This window comes from Natrix helvetica (genome assembly GCF_964273705.1).
Source record: "Natrix helvetica genome assembly, chromosome: 4".
NCBI lineage: Eukaryota > Metazoa > Chordata > Lepidosauria > Squamata > Natricidae > Natrix > Natrix helvetica.
Window position 1 is genome coordinate 40,329,689 of NC_138550.1, and position 23,099 is coordinate 40,352,787.

The 23,099-nt window shown below is 39.9% G+C and overlaps 1 protein-coding gene across 6 annotated transcripts in view; it reads right to left on the bottom strand.

Annotated features, from left to right (window-relative positions):
* POU2F1 (POU class 2 homeobox 1) overlaps positions 1-23,099 on the bottom strand; it is a 113,222-nt gene that overhangs the window by 7,913 nt on the left and 82,210 nt on the right. For 3 of the 6 annotated variants that reach the window (XM_081953344.1, XM_081953339.1, XM_081953343.1), the window contains 9 exons: positions 21,433-21,559; positions 15,626-15,720; positions 8,218-8,394; positions 7,462-7,603; positions 4,751-4,896; positions 3,505-3,681; positions 2,984-3,089; positions 751-1,096; positions 258-346 (listed from right to left, as the gene is read on the bottom strand). In XM_081953344.1, the coding sequence (XP_081809470.1) occupies positions 258-346; positions 751-1,096; positions 2,984-3,089; positions 3,505-3,681; positions 4,751-4,896; positions 7,462-7,603; positions 8,218-8,394; positions 15,626-15,720; positions 21,433-21,559 (1,405 nt within the window). The remainder of the gene's footprint in view (positions 1-257; positions 347-750; positions 1,097-2,983; positions 3,090-3,504; positions 3,682-4,750; positions 4,897-7,461; positions 7,604-8,217; positions 8,395-15,625; positions 15,721-21,432; positions 21,560-23,099) is intronic. The other 3 variants (XM_081953342.1, XM_081953341.1, XM_081953340.1) reach the window with 3 other exon arrangements.

The following is a 23,099-nucleotide window of genomic DNA, read 5'->3' on the forward strand; positions in this document are numbered from 1 at the left end:
CTCTTTCTCTCCCTCTCTATCCCTCTATCTACCTACCTACTTTTTTAAAAAAATTGCCTCTTCAAAACTTTGGTGCGTCTTATACTCCGGTACGTCTTATACTTCCGAAAACTACGGCATGTTTCTTTAGAAATAAGTCCTTGTTAAATTATTTCAAGTAGGCCTTTACATTTTAATTATACATAATATCTACAGCTTTCAAAACAGAAAAAAAGAAACTTAACAGGGACATAAAGTATAATGTAGTAGTAACTAACCTTGAATAGTTGCCAATGTACTGTTGCTCATCAGAGCCGGGCTGAGAGCACCACCTAGTGTCCCAGGATTGAGACTAAGTAAGGCACCTCTGTAAATCCAAAACGCAAAGCAAAACAACCAAACAACAACCAAAAAACAAACAAACAAACAGGTGAGTTGTTAATTTAAAGGCAAAATGTATCTTTTTCTAGAATTTTAACTATAAGAACTGAAGTAGATCTATTAAATAAACTATTTAATTTTGGTTATACAATAACACACTATAGCACTGTAAAAATTTGAAGAGTAAAGTGATAGAAATATGTACAAGGAGCCACTAAATATTTTTAAACTAGGAAAAGTGTCAGGTGTTCTACTGTTATACTTTCATTAACAGAGAATTAACAAGATATGTAGATTTTTAATCACCATATATTCTAGATAAAGGTACTGAAGTGTGATGACCCCTAGGTTCTCTCCCTGAACTTTAAAACAAGTTTTAAAGATACTCACCCAGCTGCAAATTGGGAAGATGCCATCAAGCCTGGATTCAATCCTGCTGCAGCTGCCATAGCAGCCAGACTTGCATTTGCAGGCAACTGTGCAGCTCCTTGTAGTGCAGCTGTTGCTGCAGTTTGCAGACCAGAAGCAGTTACCATCACCTGGCTGGACCCAAGTGCCGAGGTCAGGGGGGTGGAGGTTGTCTGTGTTGTGGTTGTCTCATTGGCACTGGATACCTCAGATGTGGAAGCAGAGGCAGAAGGAGAAGGACTTAGGGAGGGTGATGCTACTGCCGAGGAAGCTGGAGGTGCCGTAGAAATTACGGTTGCGGTATTGTTGGGTATGGTTTCTGTGGTGCCTAAAACAATACAATATTTGAAGTACCTGGGTGAGACATTGCTAAATGGAGCCAATGTTACTCTGATGGAACAAAAGGGTAAGAATTAACTTGAATTTAAATAGTGGCTAACTCAGGGCAGATACAAGTATCCTTGCTTAACAACTGTCCTGTTTAGTGATGCAAAGGTTATGACAGTGTTAAAAAACTTCATGGATGGAATATGCTAATTTCATATGCCTATTTCTTTTGAGAAATACACAATATTATTTCCAACCATGCCTGGCCCCTCATAGCAATATATGGCATTTGGTATGTGTAAGAAATCTAATTCAACTAAGAACTGAACACTAATTCTTTTCGGACTCGCATGCATTTCCTGATGCTATCAACTTCCTCGTCAATCGCAATACTACTATCTTAGTTCTTCGTCCAAAACAAGAGACTCCTGATCTCTTTGCAAGTCAGTCAGAAATTGAGTGGCATTGAAAATACCCTTTTTGTAAATCTGTTTCTATTTTATTCATTTTGGTTTTTATTTTTCATAAAGATTTTTTTTTGTACCTCTGCAAATCTTGGAGCTCCCCAAACCTGTTGGTATCTCCTTTTTGTTAATGCAACCATTTTGGCTATAGAAAAATTAGCAATGATCTCTGATTTTTTTTTTAAAGATGGAATTATATATCATTCTATTCAATATTTCTATTGCTCCAATTAAAGCATTTCCACATAAACTATATAAGGTGAATTTTAACTTGTACCTATTGGTTGAAAATCCTATTACAGAAGACAGTTTCAAGCACAACTATAGGGAGTCAAGTATGCATATCACTTGAACTGATTTTAGTCTCTCTTCCCTTACACACTCAGTGATTCTTTTGCATGAACATTTCGCATCAACAATTAAAGACTAACAGTAATTTATTTTAAAAACTCAATATGGCCCAAAACCTTAGGCAATCACAATGTTAAGAAACAAAATTCTTATATAAGAACAGTATTAACATAATATGGATGCCTTAAATTTTAAATCAGTTGACTTATTCTGCAACTCTTGATTAAGCTAAAGTTCAGTGTTGTTTAGTACAAGTAAAGTTAGTAAACTTTAGTAAAGTTCTTGAGCCAAATACAGAATTACTATTTGAGATATAAAAATGCTTAAGATTTGTAGAAAGGCAGATGACTTAATTGTATGGACTACTTTGTTAGTAGAGGAAAATATGATACAACAAAAGATATATTTTTTACTGAGAGACTTCAGAAGAAATAATAATTTTGATGCTGCATACTGATGAATTGTAAGTATTTATTAAATATATTATCAGACGTCATTCCATTTTTTCCTCAATCTGAATTAAGAGTTATTTATGAGAGGAGTAGTTTACAAAAATTTACAAATTGAAACAAACAAACAAACAAACAAACAAACCTTGGTGTCCTTTTAAAAAGCAGTAAATCTGAATATGGGCAACACAATGATCCATTGACTTGATAACTAAATTATGGAACTGTTTCTTGACAGAAGTTTGGCTTAGTTCCATTTTCTGTTCTTTCAAAAACAACAACAACAACAACAACCAAACCCACTGCAGGTATGTTTATTCACCCCTACATTTTTGTATAACTACTATGTCAGAATTTGGCTGCATTTAAATAGTTCTATTATTTTACTGTGCATTAAATGAACATTTTTAAAAATATTTGCATTGATTATTTTTAAGCACTAGGGTTTATTATGATGGTTATATATGTGTATGTTTACGTGTATGTATGCATGTATGTATGTGTACACACACACACGCATATTTTTGTAAAGTACTCTGAGAGGATAAAGTATATAGATATGATGATAATTTTATGTTTAAGAGCAAGCTTTTAGATTCAGTTTCAGTCTAAATGGCCTCTTACCTGAGACTGCCAAACTAGTTACAGTTGCGCTGGTTAAAGGGAGCCCAGGGTTGACAGTCAAAGCGGTAGCTGCACTGCTTGTCACAAGGCTTGGTGTAGTTGCCACCTAAAGATCAAAAGAAAATAGCTGAAGCCTTTAAAAAAAAGATCTCACAAATGAATAAAGGAGTCAAATGAAAACTTCTATATATCTTTAGCTATTCACTGTAACAAGCTGTCTTTTATTATTAAAATCATTAATCTTTTTGTGTGTGTGTAAGAATGAAAGTAAATACATTAACATACTACAAAGGGAGAGTTAAATACATATTTAGAATTGCATGTGTTCGGTGCTATTTTTCTTCACCAACTACAAAATAGAAATAAGAACTGAACTGGGTAATTAATGCCCACTCATCATAAGTATTGGATTTTGAGATCCTTAAGAGCAAAAATATCAACATCATCCTCTTGCTATTCTTAGCAAAAATTGTTACATTATTTCCCAATCTAACACAATTCAAATGGTTTTGAATTTTTACCAATGAAGTTGGACAAGGGAACATTGCTTTGATGGGTGAGTTGCTGGTTCCACTACTAGGTGGGTTAATTCTTTTTTCCTTCTGGCGCCGATTACAGAACCAAACACGGATCACCTCTTTTTCCATTTTCAGCTGGTCAGCTATCATGGTTATCTCTTCCGAGGTAGGCTTTTGGTTCTGAAAGATAAAACCATTTAGACCAGTGTTTCTCAAACTTGGCGACTTTAAGTCCTGTGGACTTCAACTCCCAGAATTCCCCAGCCAGCTATGCTGGCTGGGGGATTCTGGGAGTTGAAGTCCACAGGACTTAAAGTCGCCAAGTTTGAGAAACACTGATTTAGACTATTTTATGTTGTATGGTATAGTTGGGAACTACAGTATATTTCTTTCTATATTAAAAGAAAACTACAACAAAAGAAGTAAGTACCACCGATATGCTAGATACAAACTTCATCTTGTTACAGAGTGAAAGAAATATTTATATCCCTTTATTTAGAGTTGGCTTCATATTTAACTGTTAGAATACTTTATATGACTCTCACTGGAAACCACATATGGTACATTATGTAAAAGAGTAGCAGACTAAGTTGTAAACATATGTCTCAATGTAAAAATAACTTTTTATTTGGGAAAAAAAGTCGGATGTGGAATTGAATTTAACTTGGTAGATCTTAATTTTGCTTATGGAAAAGTACTGCATCTTAAGTTTGGGATTCTCTTGTCACAAGGTTTTACATGATTAAATCTTGCCTGAATTATTGCAGTAAGAATAGATATTCTTCAATTAGATGTTTTTTTTACCAATAGTTCATTCTGTTTAATTATTCTTATTATACTGTCTGCCTTTGTTAATTACTGAATATTATTTTAATAATGGTTTTGAAATGCTATACTGATATAACCATTGCCTTTGTATTCAGTGCTAATCTAATGTTACCTTGAAAATTCTTATTTAATTTTATACTGCTTGTAAATCTCTTTCCTACTTTTTTTGCTCTTTTCTTTTTTCTTTTATGCTCTTTCTCTCTAATACATCTTCAATTATTTATTAAAATTAAAACATAAAAAATGCAAATGACATCTCAATGCAAAGATATACTTGTTTGTACGTGATCTATTTTCTACACAAATCCTAAAACTGTGCATGTATGAAAATTTGCACCCCATTTCATCAACTTTTTAAAAACAAATGATTGCAATAAAAACTAAAACCTTATATCCTGGGAGAGTAAGTGCAAGTACTGACCTCCAGGAAACTCTTCTCTAAGGCCACACGTATATTGGTCTCTATGCTGGTGCGTTTCTTCCTCCTACGGTTCAAGCCCTCAATCCCCAGCCCTGGAGAATTCAGGGCACTTGGACTGGAAAGAGCTGAATCAGATGAGAGGTTTTCTGCAAAAAGGTCAAGTTAGTGATGGTAATTAATGTAATGTAAGCATTAAGTTAATTTAAAGAAATTAAATTTCATTGATTGTGCTTGCCTGAAAACATACATACATTCCAAAGTTTTATTGTTTGGGACCTGAAGTTCACCCATAGAAATCCATCCCAACAAAACAAGAAGCATATCCACCAATGGTGGGTTTCAAATTTTTTTTAGAACCTATTCTGTAGGCGTGGCCTGTTTTGTAGGAGTGACTTGGCAGTCATGTGAACGAATGGGAGTGGCTTGGCGGTCATGTGACCAGGTAGGAGTGGCCAACTTGGAAAATGTGGTGAAACTCACTTAGCGACGCTCTTCTTAGCAACCAAAATGTTGGGCTCAATTGTGGTCCTAAATTCCCTTTCTTTCTTTCTTTCTTTCTTTCTTTCTTTCTTTCTTTCTTTCTTTCTTTCTCTTTCTTCTTCCTTCCTTCCTTTCCTTTCTTTCTCTATCACTCTAAGATTTGATGAAAGCAGCCACAAGTTTAGGGAGTCTTTCTCCAAAGCGTAAACCAGGATTCCAACAAAATCTCTAGGTCAGCATCAAACTCAGGTTTTGACTTTTATCCAGAGCCCGCCCCACCAGCTTCAAAAGTTCGGGACAGACAGACAGACACACACACACACACAGACACACACCGCCATCACAACTGATGAAGTTTCTTGGATAAGAAGTGAAACATTTTGTTCTTCTTCCTCAAGGAAAACAATGCAGTTGCCTTTTGGAAAAAGCATCTTTGAGACTAAAAGAGCTGTCACAGGGTAAAGAGCTTCCTGCTACAGGTGCAGTCTACTTGCAGCCGCAAATGCCTGCAAGCAGCAGCTTCAGGCACCTGCTCAGGGCTGACAGTTCCATTTGGGAGCGGCGGAGCCCAGGCACTTTCGGGACCTTTGCAGGGTTGGAAACCGGATGGAAAACAAGACCACCGCCGCTTCTGAGCACATCTTCAGCGAGCGGCAGACGCGCTTGTTGTGAGGCTGTTCCGTGCTCCAGCCCGGCAGGGGAAGACAGGCGCCCTTCGCGCCCCCAAGCCTCCCCAAGACGTGCCGTCTTGGTCGTGCCAGCCACCAGCTGGGCCAGGGCAATCCTCCGCCCTTTGAGTGGTTGCTGGGTGAATCCTGCTGTCCTGCCCAAGTGGCGCCTGCACCCACCTTGAAGGCGACGCTGTGGAACACGCCGCTGCTGCTGAGGGAGGGCTGGCTGGGCACCCCCTCCCATTGGCTGCCCCCTCCTGGGCAGTGCCCGCACCCCTGCCTGGCCAATGAGGTAGCGGTGGTGCATTGCTGGGTGGCGGCAGGGCGGAGGGCGTGGCACTGCCGCCCTTGCCCTTGGGGCTCTTCTTGCGGGACATGCTGGCCTGCGCTGCTTCAGGGTGCCCCAGCTGTTGGCTCCTCTGTGCGCAGCCCGGCTCCCAACGCCACCGGCCTCCGGTCTGGAACCATCCTCGGCAGCACAGTCCGTTCCCCCAGATGATCTTTCCAGACGATCTTGAAAACCTGCGAGGTTGCTTTGGGAGTAGGCAGACGGGCAGTATTCCCCCCTCCTCGTCCCTGGGTGGCTGCAGCCTTGGAGCCTGCAGCAACTTGCACTGTAAAGGCAATTAAGAACTTCTCACACTCATGGGAAAGGCTTGCTTTAAGGCTGCAGGCTCTGAGGCTGCATGTGTCCAGGAATAGAGGGGGAATGCTGCCCGTCTGCCCTCTCCCAAAGCAACCTCGCAGGTTTTCAAGATTGTATGGAGAGGTATTTTTTTTAAAGAAAACCCTGAAAAATCCACAAGCTCTGGAGACGCGGGCAGTTGGTCTTTTTTGGGGGGGGGGGGAGAACTATGTTGCCCAGCGCCCTTAAGAGGTCTGTGTGGGGTTTCGGCGGCTGCAAAGCATGGCACTAGGGGCAGAAGCCCCTGAACCCAGCAGGGAGCCTAAGCAAAGGAGGAGGCGGAGAGCTTGGCGGAGGAAGGGGGGAAACCCTAGTTTGGGGACTTCTGCCCCTCATGCCGTGCTTTACAGCTACCGGAGCCCTACACAGACCTCTATGGGGTGCTGGGCAACCTGGTTCTGGGGGAAGGGATTCCCAGAACCAGGTTGCCTAGCACCCCAAAGAGATCCGTGCAGGGCTCTGGCAGCTGCAAAGCGCGGCATGAGGGGCAGAAGTCCCTGAACTCAGTGGGGCAACATAGCTCCAGCAGTAGCAGCGTGGCTTCCTGCAGCAGTACACCACCCTGATCAACCTGCCGTATGGCACCCTCTGCAGCCCGCTCTGCGTGGAGTCGAGTTGGCGGCAGGCAGTCCTTGCTAGGGTTTCCTCCTTCCTCCGCCCAGCTCTCCGCCTCCTCCTTTGCTTAGGTTCCCCACTAGGTTTGGGGGCTTCTGTCAAGTTTTACTTATAAATCCTATTCCACAAAATTTTTATTAAGTCATCTACATATATAATTCTCGCAAAGTGTACTTTTATCCTCAGGAAAATTAACAGGAAGCATATTCAGAATTCCACAAATCGGCTGTGAAATTATGAGAAAATCTACAACTATTTACCTGCATCATTGAGCCACTTTTCCAGAAGTGGTTTTAACTTGCACATGTTCTTAAAGCTGAGGTTCAAGGCTTCAAAGCGAGAAATAGTAGTTTGACTGAAATCATTTCCATACAGTTTGCCCATAGCGAGCCCAACATCACCCTACAAGGACAAAAATTTGTTGAGGATATCAGATGTAAGAAGATTTCTATTCAGCATGTGAGAGATGGTTTTCCACTTTCAGTAAACCATTATTGTAGAATGTCTTGAGATACTTATTGCACAGAGTACAATAGGTTCATTTTACAACTGCAATAGGTCATGTCTTAAAACTTTGCCACAGATGATTTTCTATGGGAAGTTATGAAGATGTTTTCATAATATAGCTCCCCATATATGGATGAAAATGTCAGGGTTCTGAGTAATCATCCCATATCAACCCTGAAGTTGGATGAACTGAGGTCATTTTGCATTTTTCCGTTTCTGTGCTGACAGTAAGGCTCCATAATACTAAGTGTCAGCTCTATCTAAAGCAGAAGTTCTTTGTTAGTACATTATCTTTAGGAGTCCAACACATATGCTTCAAAAGTTCCTTATCAAATTGGGTGCAAAATATCCACTAAGCATTTATTTAAATATATCAGTATTAATAAACATTAAATAATATTGCAAATTTAGAAATAAGAAACCACTTCTAATTGGGAAAAGTAATGATTAAGAGCCTCAGATCTGAATACCACTGACCAAATCCCTTCTACATGGAAGCGCGATCTTACCTGAGTGAATCCAAGTTTGATCCGTCTTTGTTTAAAAGTCTTGGCAAATTGCTCAAGCTCCTCAAGATCACTGGGCTCTTCCAAGCTGGGTGTATCAATTCGCTTTGGTGTTGTCTGGCTCTGTGGAAGTGACTGAATAGGGGTCGCTGCTATTGTGCGCGTTGGGGTTGCTGGCTGCTAAGAAATACAAGAAAGTAGAGTAATATGGAAACTGCAGTAATAATGTACTACAAGAATGATATTCTAATTGTCCTGTTTTCAATGCAAGTGCACTTGCACTCAATAATTTATGTCACTGTGCCAGAGGTTCTTCAACCTTGGTGGTATACAGCACCCTTGCTTTCTCAGTAAATTTTTCATGGTACCTCTATGGCAAAAGAAATAATGAACAATTATTTTCACTAAGTACAGGTAATACTTAGTCCACGACTTACGACAGTTCACTTAGTGACCGTTTGAAGTTCCAATGGTACTAAAAAGTGCTCATGGCCATTTTTTGTATCTGTGACCATTGCAACATCCCCATGGTCATGTGATTTACATTCATGCGCTGGGCAACATAGTTCTCCCCCCCCCCAAAAAAAGACCGACCGACTGTGTCTCCAGAGCTTGTGGATTACTGGTTCATGTTTATGACGGTTGCAGTATACCAGGGTCATGTGATCATCTTCTGCAACCTTCTGACAGGCAAAGTCAACAGGGAAGCCAGATTCATTTAACAACCATGTTACTAACTTAACAACTGCACTGATTCACTTAACAAATGTGACAAGAAAAGTCATAAAATAGGGCAAACCTTCCTTAACAAATTTCTCACTTAGCAACATAAATTTTGGGCTCAATTTTGGTCATAAGTTGAAGACTACCTGTATGCAGAGGTGAAATTCAGCAGGTTCTGAAGAACTAGTAGCGGAAATTTGGAATAGTTCGGAAAACTGGCAAATACCACCTCTGGCTGCCCCGAGTGGGTGGGAATGGAGATTTTGCAGTATCCTTCCCCTGCCACTCCCACCGAACTAGTAGTAACAAAAATTGACTTTCACCACTGCCTGTATGTATGTATGTATGTAACAGGCACTTTATTTATGCCAAAGTAGCATTTACGATTATTCAAATTAGGTTAACATTTAAAATATCCCATGGAACTCCTTTGAGTTTGCTCTTGTGACTTAGGTGACATGACAAGGTTTGGGAACTGCAGCACTATGCAATGTGAATGAGCTAAAGAATGTTATGTATTCATTGTATTTCTATCTAACCATAGTCTATTAACTCTTGGAAGCTCTGAGATTGAGAACAAATTAAACATTCATGCTACATTTTAAATTACGGTTCAGTGATTAAATGATAAAATGTACATATATAACAAGATCGACACTGTTTAATAAAACTATAAAAGATGGTATAATACATGAAATATCTACAATACTCTCTAAAATAGCTCCATCTTGCTGAAAGCAATCATAGCAGAGATCAGTGTAAGCTCCACCATAAAATTATTCCAAAACAATGGTATTGCTCTTGAAAGCGGTGCCTCCTAACTCTGATTTAGTTTGTCTCTTGGAAGCATGGAAGTACAAGATTTTCTCTGAATGAATGAGTAGATTGGAAAAGGTAGGTAGGAGTTGGTAGTCCTGCAATTGTAAAGGGTGGCAAACCACAGAGGGCACCTTAGGCTAAAACCAGCATTTAAAATTTTAGCAATAGTACTTTGACTTATATACTGCTTCACAGTGCTTTTACAGACCTCTCTAAGAGGTTTACAGAGTCAGAATATTGCCCCCAACAATCTGGGTCCTCATTTTACCCTCTCAGAAGGATGGAAGGCTGAGTCAACCTTGAGCCTGGTGAGATTCGAACTGCCAAATTGCAGGCAGCAAGCAATCAGCAGAAGTAGCCTGCAGTATTGCACTCTAACCACTGAGCCACAAATTTAAATTTTACTTGGAAACTGATTAGTCAATGTGTGGTATTAGTATTATGTACTAGGAATATGTGTCAATTATCATATGGCTAACAGTGTCCTGGTAAACCCATGTACAGTGTAACTGCACTAATCTAACCAAGTTGTAATGAGGATCTAAGGTACAGTAGACAGGTTCTCATGTACCAGATTAGGGATAATATTAACAGCTTAATCTGAAATTTCTTTTACACATACAGGTTATCTAGCTGTTACAGTATATGGTGTGTGTGTGTGGGGGGGGTATGTGTGTGGTATGTGTATGTATACATTATTTCAATTTTAGAAACAGATACAATTGGTATCATCATAGCTGTTTGGAAGGAAATTAATATTTTAAATAATTTTATAGTAATATAAAATGAAGTATAGATATTTTGGAGGCTATCAGTAAGCATATAAACAAGGATGACTCAATAGATATTTCACAATTTCTGAAAAGCTTTGATCCAAGAATCCTGGGTCAACTCAAGTGCTCCCATAGATTAGCAATTAATTAAAACCAGGTAGCAAAGAGTAGGCATAAATTTTCAAATCTCACAATGCTGAGATGTACAAAGAGGAAATCCCTCAAAAACCTATTTCAGGACAATGGATATAATTTATATTCCATAAATTAAATGGAAGTAGGGCTGACTAGCAGCAATGAAAGGCGGCTAAATCAAAAGTGATTGTAAAGAATGGGCTTCCCCAGCAAAAACAGTTCAGAGTAACATATTGGCGTTTAAAAATGACCGTTGGCTTACCTGAACGGTCGTTCTCTGGGCACTGCGGGAGAGTCCAAGCATGGGTTAAATTCAGTCTATTCGCCCAAGGACTGAGTTGATTTTCTTAGCCACGCCTTCTCTCATTGAGGACCAGTTCAAAAACGAAGGCGTTGGTCTGTGATGGACTTGTGCATGGTGTCTCTTCCAGTCTTGTTAAAAGTGTCTTTGCTCCACACAGTCTGATGCGATCTAGTAGAAAGGGAGTAAACTCCAGGGCGGGGTTTGACTCTCCCGCAGCGCCCAGAGAACGACTGTTCAGGTAAGCCAACGGTCATTCTCCTGTGCGCTGTTTGGAGAGTCCAAGCATGGGACATACCCAAGCTATGAAGTCCCAGGGAGGGAAACAGAAACGTCCAAGGTGCGCGGAGTTGCTACATCCCGTTGTAACACCCTCCTCTCAAAGGAAGCCTCGGCTGCAGCGTAGGAGTCAATGTGATAGTGTTTAATGAATAAGGTTGGAGAAGCCCATGTGGCCGCCCGACATATTTTCTCCACGGGAGCCTGCATCGCCCACGCAACTGTGGCGGCGGCACTCCTTGTAGAATCAGCCGTTATTCTAGGTGGTACTGCCTTGCCCTGCTGTAGGTAGGCCAACTTAATACAAGCCCTCAGCCAGCGACCGATCATAGAAGGGGAGACTTTCCATCCTATGGTGCCTGTGAAAGGAAACGAAAAGTGATTCGGATCGGCGGAACCCCTCCATCCTCTTAATGTATCTGCAAACTGTCTTCCGAACGTCTAGCTTATGCCAAGGTTCGTTCCTTGGGATGCTGAGGGTGAGGGCAGAAGTTAGGGAGTACCACTTCTTGAGTTCTGTGAAACAGTGAGTTAACTTTTGGCTGAAAGGCGGGTTATAACTGGAGGGTGATATGGTCAGCATGAAAGATACACAAATCCTCACGAATCGAGAGAGCTGCCAGCTCCTGGCTGATGTAATAGCAATAAGAAAAACGGTTTTCAAGGTCAGGTGCCGAAGGCTGATGGACCGGATCGGCTCGAATGGAGTCTTGGTCAGACCCCTGAGAACAAGTGGGAGGTCCCATGTGGGGAATCTGTGAACAGTAGGCAGACATAAGTTGGAAGCCCTTTTTAGGAAGCTTTTCATCTGAGGTTGCTGCCCCAAGGACACTGAAGAATGTCTAGTTAAGATGGTGGACAGAGCAGCAACTTGACAGCGAAGGGTGTTGGGGGACAAACCCTTGTCCAACCCTTCCTGCAAGAAGTCAAGCAGCTGTGGCACGGTAGCTGAGACCGCGACAATGTCATGAGTCCGGCACTAGGTAGCGAAGGTGGTCCAGGTGGCATCATAAATTTGAGTCATGGAAGGTCGACGCGATTCGTATATGGTACGAATGATCTTGTCAGACAGATTGTCTTTCATCAGGAGTTCCCCCTCAAGAGCCAGATGGCCACCTGGAGCCAGCTGGGATCCGGATGCACTATGGCCCCCTGGCTGAGGGAGAGCAGCTCCTGAGGTATCCTCCATGGTCTTTGAATGGAGAGGCTGACAAGGTCTGTGTACCAGGATCTCCTGGACCAGTGAGGTGCGACGGAATTAGAAGTAAGGGATATAATTGGGGTATCCACCTGTGGAAGTTGCAACAAATAGTCTAGTTTGCTTTCCACAGAGTAAAGATTTTTATCTACCCCGCTGGGATTAGTTAGGGAACCCGGTTGCGCCTACTGGCGCCGAATCACATTGACAAACATGTCTGGTGCTGGAACTAGTTCCTGTGCCAGAGTGTTCTCATCAAAAAGCCCCTCCTTCGGATCCTGAGATACAGAGGGGGTAGTGGTCCCTTGTGTAGTAATACCCAATTGGGTGGAAGCTTTAGGCTTATGCAATATCGATTTAAATATAGAAGGGCGGAATAAGCCAGTGAAGGCAGGTTTATCAGGAGGAGGATTCTCCTCCTCTGAAAATTCCTGTTCCTCTGCATTGCCCTCCTCCAGGACGGATTCCTCTGTGGCAATAGAGGTGCCTGGAGAAGGAGGACCTTGTACCTGATCCCCTTGGACAGGTTTCTGGGCAGTCTTGGCAGAAGTAGCTCTGGAGGCCTGGAGCTTCTTTCCACTACCAGCCTCAATGCCTCTCTCAATGGCCTGTTCAATGGCCTTTTGCATCTCAGAGGATAGGTTGGGATCCTGATCCTCAAAGGGCCTTGATGTCCCTGGCCCTTCCCTGCCAGCCTGTCGAAAGGAAACCAGATCTTCCTCAACAATTGAGCAGTCAAATGGACATATTTCTTCCTGGATGAAAGAAGACTCTGGGTACCCAGAGTAAACCTCCTGAGGCTGGAGCAAGGAACTAGGATCCCTAGATGGCTGTCCAGATGAAAGGAACAGTCTTCGGGACCTTTCAAAGTTCTTTTCTAAAGCCCTATGCCTGCAGGCCTCAGCCTTGGATAAGGCCTTGCCACCTCTTTGGTGCCCTTGTTGCCCTTCTCCACCTCATGAGTGGTCTGGCTGGTCCTCTGGCACCCTCTTGCCTCTCTCAGCCCTGATGTCTTCAGCTGGAGTCTTCAACACTGCAAACAGTAGGCCTGGCACCGGCGCAAGTTGACAGAAGCTGCGTGCCTCGCAGATGTGTCCTCCGGAAAGGAGTATGACCCAAGAGCCAAAGCTCTCCTAAGCCGCCCAATTTAGGTCTTCTTGGAGGAGGAAACCTTGCCAGCGCCCCGAACGAAGGCTAAGAACTCCCCCGTGGCGATCTGCTGGCTAGGAGGGAAAGTGCAGCAAGCTGCAATGGCCGGAATTTAAAAGCGTGCCGAAACGGCTTCAAAAATGGCCGCCGCGCTTCTTCGGGCGATAAGGGAGCTATCAGACGCAATCCGAAGCCTCCGACAAGGTCTCCGGGAGAAGAAGACTCAAACTGACAGCCGGGGGGGTGGGGGAGGGAAGGAAGCCCCCTGCCGCTTCTGCGCTCGCCAGCCGCCGCTGGACAAGCGCCCCAATGAACCTAGGCTCCATCAGTTATGAAGAGCCGAGAAGCCCCGAAGTCCTCCCAGCAGTACAACAGCAAAGGCGTTTTAAAAGAAATTTTTCCTCCTGACTACAACGAATAAAAAAATAAAAAAATATCTAACTAACTAGGAGAGTCCTAGTCTATTCACCCAAAAACTGAGGAACTCCCCAAAAACGCATCCGAACTGGGCTGGACTGAGTTTTTGAACTGGTTCTCAATGAGGAGAGGAGGCGTGGCTAAGAAAATCAGTCCTTGGGCAAACAGACTGAATTTAACCCATGCTTGGACTCTCCAAGCAGCGCACAGGAGAATCTAAAATTTATCTATATATTAATGGGATCTGAGCTGGTAGTAACTGACCAGGAAAGGTGATCTTGTAACTATGTAATAGTGGAGAGCTTGAAAATGTCAATGCAGCCAGCAGCTGCTGTATAAAAAACAAATGTCAAGAATGGAATCATAGAAAGGGAATAGAACTACCAATATAATTACACTATATAAATCTATGTTGCAAATCGCCCTTGACAATTGTGTATAGATCTGATCATCAGCGCTGAAGTTAATGTAAAAAAGGGAAGATGATTGGTGGGATGAAGCAGCTTTCGTGAGGAAAGTCTACAACAATAGGAAGGGTATGGGAAGATATGATAGAATTATATAAAATCATTGATGCCATTGATAAAATGGATAGAGATAACTTTTCTCCTCACCTAATGCTAACATTCAAAATGAAACACTGAAAATAAACAAATGGGGATTCAGGATCGAAATAAATATCATTTTAAAACCTTGTTGGAATAACAGAAAGAAACCTCTTTGAGAGAAAGAGATATCAGAACATCTCTATTTTTCCTTCCATAGTAAAGACTACAAGATCAGTTAGAACAATTAATCAGTGGAACAACTTGCCTCCAGAAGTTGTGAATGCTCCAACACTGGAAGTTTTAAGAAGATGTTGGATAACCATTTGTCTGAAGTGGTGTAGGGTTTCCTGCCTAAGCAGGGGGTTGGACTAGAAGACCTCCAAGGTCCCTTCCAACTCTGCTATAGCATTGCATAGCATAGCAGAGTTGTAAGGGACCTTGGAGGCATAGCATGCTATGCTATTCTGCAGTCTCCTGCTACTGAAGGTGGATGCTGCAGCACCTAGAGATAGCAGAATAGAAGAGAAAGATCTGAAGAAAATTACAAGAATGGGGCAAAGACTTACCTGTGATCATGATGATGGACTATGTTTGGGAAGAAAATATTCAGCATTACTCCTGTCTCATTCTCCCTTTCCCCTAAAACAGGGGTCCCCAATCCCCGGCCCACTACAAGGCCTTGAACTGTTCGGATCCAGGCCATGGAAGTAGTGGGAGAGTGCGCATATCCCCACTTGTGTGAACAAAGCTGGAAAGGTTGGGGAACTCTGGCTGAAAATACTATGCTTCCAGTAGCCTTTAAAATATTTGTTTGCAGGCAATTGAAAATGAAAACGAATTGGTAATGTCATTCCATGCCTTCTTGTCCAGTAAATTTGTGGCCTTGGAAACAAGCACAGCAATGTTTGACCCTATAGAACGTGACATGATAGGCATTTTGAAGGCCACCTGGATTGATAATCCTGAAGAATGAGACCGAGAATTCAAATCATGTACTATTTCATTTATTCTACTGTATCTCATCAGTTAGCAGAATAAATAAAACAAAATAAATAAAGAATGAACTGACCTGAGAGGTGAAAGTGATGCTTGGCTGAGACTGCAGGAGGTTGGCTTGGCTTTGCTGAGGTAGGTGCGTTAAGAGATTCTGCGCTTGCAGGAGGCCTGAAAATTGAATTTCATTTACATAAATGAAATTAATTAGCATAGTTTGCTGAAGTATGGGTTCTAAAATGCACAGCATTTCTTCATGTGTATCATACTTGTTGCTCAAGCCACTGTTAAACAAAGTCTATATTATTTTCTTAAAAACAATGGAAACAGAGCAGGAAGTAAAATATTAGGTAAGCTCTTATGTTATTGTGCTTTTGAAAGCACAACTCATGTGGGCACAGTCTCTCAAGCCATAGTTGCACTTTAATTCTGAGCTATAGACTAAAGATTATAAAGAAAAAAAATATGAGATTGAATTAAATTTTAAATAAATTTATTTTGCCCTCATATCACATTAAGAATCCCAAATAATTATAGCTGCTTGGAAAACCAAAAGGTTTGGAGGGCCATTTAAAACTCTTGGACTTCAGGTTATGAAATCTACTGTAAGTAGTGCAGTATATGACTGAGGTGTATATCAGATAACTGGTCAGGCAAAGAAGGACATGGATTGGAAAGGAGGGAAGACCTTTGGCTCCAGTAGATGAACCAATTGTGCCCCTTCTAAATTGGGAAGCCCTTCAGAAAATCAGTCTTATTCCATTCACCTCATTGCTTGATTACTACCCTGAGCTATACATAGGGACTGCCTTGAACGTCCTTCAACTGGTCCATAATGCAGTAGTGTGGGCAGTGATAGACATACCTCAGAATGTCTATGTGAGACATCTACTTTACAAGCGGCACTGGTTGCCAGCATGCTCCAAGTGCGATTCAATATGTTGGATATAATCTATAAAACCCTACATAACATAGGAACAGATTATTTGAAGGGCCATCTGTCTCCCCTGGTCCATATATGCTGATATAGTTGGTGGGCTCCAGGCTCTTTTGATTGAACAGTGCAATTAGGATCCAGGAAATGTGATTTTCTATCATGATGCCGGCCCTTTTGAATGAGATCTCCACTGAAACCAGTATGATTCTTACCCTGGTGGAATTCTAAAGGCCTTAAAAACATCCCAGGCCTTTGGTTACTATGAAAAGAATCTCTTGTGGTATTTGTTTTTCTATTATTTTATCTGGAGCAACTGGATACCATCTTGCTTTGTTTTTGTGTTTCGTTATACCCCAAACCACTCAGTCATTGGTGTTAGGCAGTACTTAAATTATAAAAATAATAAATGTATTGAGTAATTATTCTGTGCGAACCAAAAACATTCAGCAAATCATGTTTAGGGTATGTCCCCTTTGATTCTGTTTTTCAATATTACTTGGTGAACTCCATGAATTTGCCTACAGCAATTCATTTAAAAACCAAATACAGGTAGTCCTCGACTTACAACCACAATTGAGTCCAAAATTTCTGTTGTTAAATGAGAATTTGTTAAGGGATTTTTGCCCCATTTTACAACATTTCTTGCCACAGTTGTTAAGTGAATCACTGCAGTTGATAAGTTAATAACCTAGTTAAGTGAATCTGGCTTCCCCATTGACTTTGCTGGTCAGAAGGTCACAAAGAGATCATATGACCCCGGGACACTGCAATGGTTGTAAGTATGAACCAGTTGAAAATATCTGAAATTTGATCACGTGATCATGGAGATGCTGCAAAGGTTGTAACTATGAAAAACGGTCATAAGTCATTTTTTCAGTGCCGTTGTAACTTTGAATGGTCATTAAATGAACTGTTGAAAGTTGAGGACTACCTGTAAATTGAGGGCCCTTTATTTAGTATATATACTGTATACTGTAATCTTTACTGAAGAGGAAAGGACAGGACTTAATGTTTCCTTCCAATTACTTTGATGGAGATACAGGGTTTATAGAAAATTCAAAAAGTTTATATACACGTCTTCTCTGTCCTTTCAAAAGGATAGGAAAAATGAAACAAAACCTAAGACATCATAAATTAATGGGCTTTTTAATTTGTAAAGGAAGCCTATTTCCAATTCGTAGTAACTACAGCTTTTTTAAAAATATTTTTTTTTAATTTCCAAACACACAACACGTATAACATAAAAGCCTCAACTACATACAGTGTGTCAATTGGTTACAAGGTCTTTCTGCGTCCTTTCCATAGTCATCACTTGAATTTTATCAAAATTCACATACTGTCAATCAAGATATCTTTGTATACATTGTTATTATGCTTCCTTTGTTTGATTATCACTATTGTCTCTCCATTTTAGACAAGGTATTCTAAATATATAACCATTAATATTATAATGATTCATTATATCATCTTTAATATATCCAATAATAAAGAGTTATTTTTTTATCCTATTCTAAGTCATTCTATTATTTTAGCATTGATAACATTCTCTAATAGTTTCCAATTCCATGTTTTTTCTCCATTATTAGTATCATCAATCTAATATACTTATATACAAATTGATATAATTATTAAACATCCATTAAGCCTAGCTATTATTACATCCTTTCAACATAAGGCATATTAAATTTGAAGTAAATTTATATTATGACATTTTATTACATCATCCTGAAATCATCCAATGATATTACATCTTTATATTCTATTCTATATAGAATTGTTTATCTTTTATAAAAAGATTTTTCAACATCATCTCCATAATCCTCACTTAGTTTGTATAACATTTCATATTATCAATCTATTATATATAAATGTTTTATCATTATTAATCATTTATTTGACTATAGCTATTATTACGTTGTACATAGCACTCAAAATTTAACTATATTCAAGTAAAATTTATTGTGACATTTCATTTCATCATCTTGTATCTTTCCAGAAATAGTGTAGTCCAATATCTCTTGCAATTTGTAAAGTCTGTATTCTAAGTGTTTTCTTGATAAGTCTTATGTGGACTTCTCTTAAGAATTTGTTGTTCATTGCATGTCTTATAAGGATTCGAAACCTTCTATCTGCTCCTTTTATCAGCTTAACTTTTGTTATCATTAGTGCTTCTGCCGAGATTACTCTCATTATTTCTGTCAAATTTTCTCTCCTTTCTTCAACTATGTTCTGACATCTGAAATAAAGTTCCGGTTCATCGATCTCTCCTTTCCATATTTCACACTTGTCATTTCCCTCCACTTTCAGTTTGCTGTCAGTGTCAACAATTTTCTTGTCGCTTTCATATGTCTCTATGATTTTTTGAGCTCTGTCCCCAAACTTCATCACTGTCTCTGTACTTTCTGTATTTTGATCTATAATTTCAAGTCTCTTTTCAATTCTCTGTGATTATTAAAACTTTCTGAATTTCTAAGCAACTTCTTTGCAAAGTTAGTGCCTTTGTTCTTCACATTGTGCCATTTTCCAGGTTATAAATACTGCCAAAACATCCGAGACTTTTTAGGTTTCAAAGAAATTCAGTGGTTTTTTTCAAATCAAAGCTTTCTCTTTCCTTCAAAGGAACACCTGTATAAACAAAACATTTTCCACTGACCCTTTCAGTAAACAAAGCGTATAGCTTTGTAATATCAGATATTTCCAAGCTCTAGCCACTAGATGGCAGTGTTACCTCTTTTCCATCTGTTTTTGCCTCTCTCTGTAAACTCCAAGCTCCCGAAGAGGAAAAAAAATGTTTAAAAATTACACTCCATCCAAGCCTTATGAGAGAAGAAACTTTTAATCCACGAATACAAAAAATGGAAAAAGTATAGAGGAAGAAGGAAAGAAGGACCAGTCCAGTTTAAAAGTAAGAGGCATTTGTAAAAAGTCCATCCATAAAAACAAACGAAGTTAAGGTAGAAAAGATAACACGATAGTTTTAAACCAGGGTTAATTCGCTGCTTATTTTCTTCTGTCTTCAATTTTATTTTAAACTCCAAGTCTTTTAGGTTTTCCCTTCTCTAATAATAAATTTTTTTCTCACCATTTCGACACACTGTCTCTCCTGTACTGCTTCTGTTTCAGGGACTTGTCCCAACCTTCTGCAGCCATTTTGGCCGCTTCTCTTGTAGTTGGCAAAAAAAGCTTTCTCCTGGATCAATCAGGGACTTTGCGATGTCCCTGAGATCAGCAGGACATGCTCTTCTCTATCACTGTTCCTTCAAAACAGTTTAGGTCCAAAAAGGACCATCCAGGAACAGAGATGTAGACAGCAATCCTGGAGCCCCAAGTTGCATGCTGTATTGTTGCGACGTCAAGCCCTGCTCAGGAACTATAGCTTTTTGAACTGCAGATGTTACAGGAAGTTGTGCATAGTTTAAAAGCAAATGCACATGGCTTTCAATCTTTTTGACCAAGCTACACCAGATAAAATGATCATATTAAAGCACTAAGAACACATCCTCTTATTAAATCCAACTTAGAGTGATTTCTAAGAATCAGAAATACTATAGACAAATTACAGAGCAAACAATTACTTCATATTAGAAACTATACTACAGGAGTTAATGGACTTAACCGCTTAAGTGTATGCTATAGTTTGCGTATAATATCTATACTTCCAAGAAAGTATATAGGAAATTTAATAGCAATTAGCAACTTTTGATATCCATTTCTAAGTTCTAAAGCTTATATCGATACCTAAACATTTAAATTCAACCTAATCAAAATTTAATCCACGTCAAAAAATATGTAGTCTTATCCAATAAGAGAGCAGCTGTGAAGAAGCTGAGATAAATGTTACATTCTCAGTGTAAAGCCTGCTGTTATATGTGAATGTGTGTATATCTTTTACTAGGTGTTAATAACATAAAAATCCTTGCAAGATCTCCACAGAGATAATCAGGGAACCATCTTCTGGATGTTTAACCACAAGCATATTTCAGAGGACCTGTCCAGAAAGTGTTTTGCCCACAGAACTCCATTGTGAGCTATTAGCCAGAAGTTCCATATGGGAATCCTGTGGTAAGCCAAGCCATTACTTAAAAATTATTTACTGGGCTCCATGTCTAAATAGAGGTTCTGCCCTTAGCTGTTACTTACCAGATTTCTCCACAGGTATTATTAGCAATATACAAATGGACCTTTGTTCTAGCAAATTGCACTATCATCCCATTTTCTAGAAAGCCAGTGTTTAATAATGGCTGATACAATTGGTCCTTAAATGGTAACCTGACAAAAGGAGGAAAAGGGGAAGGGCAAATTATTTGTCTTTATCTACAAGCTACCAGCATTTTGTGCTTCCTCTAAGCTACATGTGTCAAACTCACGGCATCACATTGCCGTCACTTGTATCATGACATTTTCCCCCTTTGCGGAGCTGGGGTGGACGTGGCCTGTGCATGATGCATCCGGCCTGTGGGCCACCAGTTTAACACCCCTGCTTTAAGCCAAAAAGAAAAAAAATCTATAATATAAAAATACTACTCTCATAATAAAGTCCTCTTGAAGGTTTATGGCATGTCTATTCTGTAGAATTTGCTGGGAACAAGCTCATCCAATTAACTATTAGTGGTATTTGCTTAAGCTTCAAGTAAGTGATACAGATGAACAACTTCTAAACATTCTGAAGAAATGTAAATTTGTTGCTGACTAATCAATATGCAATTAGAAGAAAAACTATTTTAAAAATAATTTCTTTATCTTTCACACAGAAAATGATTCGTATAAAGGGACACTGAGTAGATGCATCCTGATCAGGTGACTACCGTCAGTCACATGGTTCCAATAGAACACTTTCTTTTTCTTACCCCAAAAGAAGCATGCCTGTAACCATTTTTTTAAAAATTAGCATCTCAAAAAAATATATGGAAAACTCTAAAAGATCATCTCAGAAATGTATTGCTTACCCTGCTGCCCCTGCGGTGTTTGTGAGATGATGAACTGTGCTGGTTGCAAGTTGGTTGTTGGATGCACCAAGACAAACTGTTGCAGATTGAGATTTTGTTGCTGGAGCTGCTGTAGATGCTGCAGATCCTTCAAGAAGGAAAACATATGAAATATCCAGAACCAAGGATCTTCCCCTTCTCTTTTTATAATAAAATAAAGCCAAAGGACTGACTCCAAACTTCTTGTTCCCTGAACACAATGTACTCATATACACCGTGGTACACTTTGGCCACCTAATGAGAAGGAAGGACTCACTGGAGAAAACCCTAATGCTGGGAAAGATTGAGGGTCTCTTTGAAGGTGCTCATGCACCTACTTCTGTGCAAGCAACTGTCATTTTTAGAAGGGGGAAAAGATACTGCCTTTCTCTATTACCTTTTCTCCTCTCTAGCCACCAAAATGTGTATGATTTCCCCATTTATGAATAAGAAAAGGGATGAAATATAAATGAAGCAATGCACACTTTGTAGATGGCCAAGACAAATTCATCATCAGCATGATGTTTACTGTTTTTCTATTTAAAAATAAATACTGGGAATCGTACTGATGGATTGACATGATGACCACTGAAACATTGGTAAATCAGAGGTAACAAATTACTCAATATGAGGAATGGAAAAAACGGATTATTTTATGATATGAAAATAAGTATTTTGTTATTTATATTATCTATCAGTCTATCATATAATACTGTTATATAACAATATGAATAACAAAAGCTAGACAGAAGACAAGAAACATCACATCATAATTTTTAAAGATCTGCTTAATGACTTCACATAGTTTGAAAAGCTCATGAAAATTAATGTGAAAGGCCAAACTTGTATAACAATAAGAGCAGTTCCCTAATAATATTAATGGTCTTCCCTTTACTAGATGTGTTCAGGTAGAGGCTGAGGCTGATTTACCATTTGCCATTAATGAATTAATATGATTCCTATACTCAGCACAAAGATTTTAATTTAATGGTCAATGTGCCATTTGGATGATCTCCTAAGTCATTGATTTCAATGACTAAATCTATTACAAGAGATAGTTATTTGGTGATAAGTTGTAATAGAAATTCAAATAAGAAAAGCCATGTTGTTAATGATAAAGAAAATGATGGAAGTATTTTTTTCAGCCTACAATGTAAAAGCATCTAGAGCAGCGGTCCCCAACCCTTCTGGCTTGATAGCCTGGCAGGGGGGAGAGGGGATAGTTCTTTCTGTATGGCAGGCATGCGTGCTCGCATGCACACTCCATTTGTGAGACTGGCTGATACATGCGCACACTGTTCACACAAATGGAGCTGTGCATGCGTACATGCTCACCTACTACTTGCGTGGCCCAGTTCCGAATGGGCCACAGCCCAGAGGTTGAGGACTCCTGTTCTAGAGGTTATATGAAGATTTGAACATGAAGTTTTGCTTTGCTGATTCCACAATTCAGCTTTATCAACTAAGCTTCCTCCTCTCACTTTCTACTTTAAAAAAAAATAAATTACTTCCTTCCTGGATTGAATAGTGATAGATTTAAAAAGTTACACACTTTCTGCAACAAGGATATGGCACAGCAGTTACTGGGCACCCAAGACATTCTCACAACAAAATATATAATGGATCTAAGCTTCAGCTGCTCTGTGAAC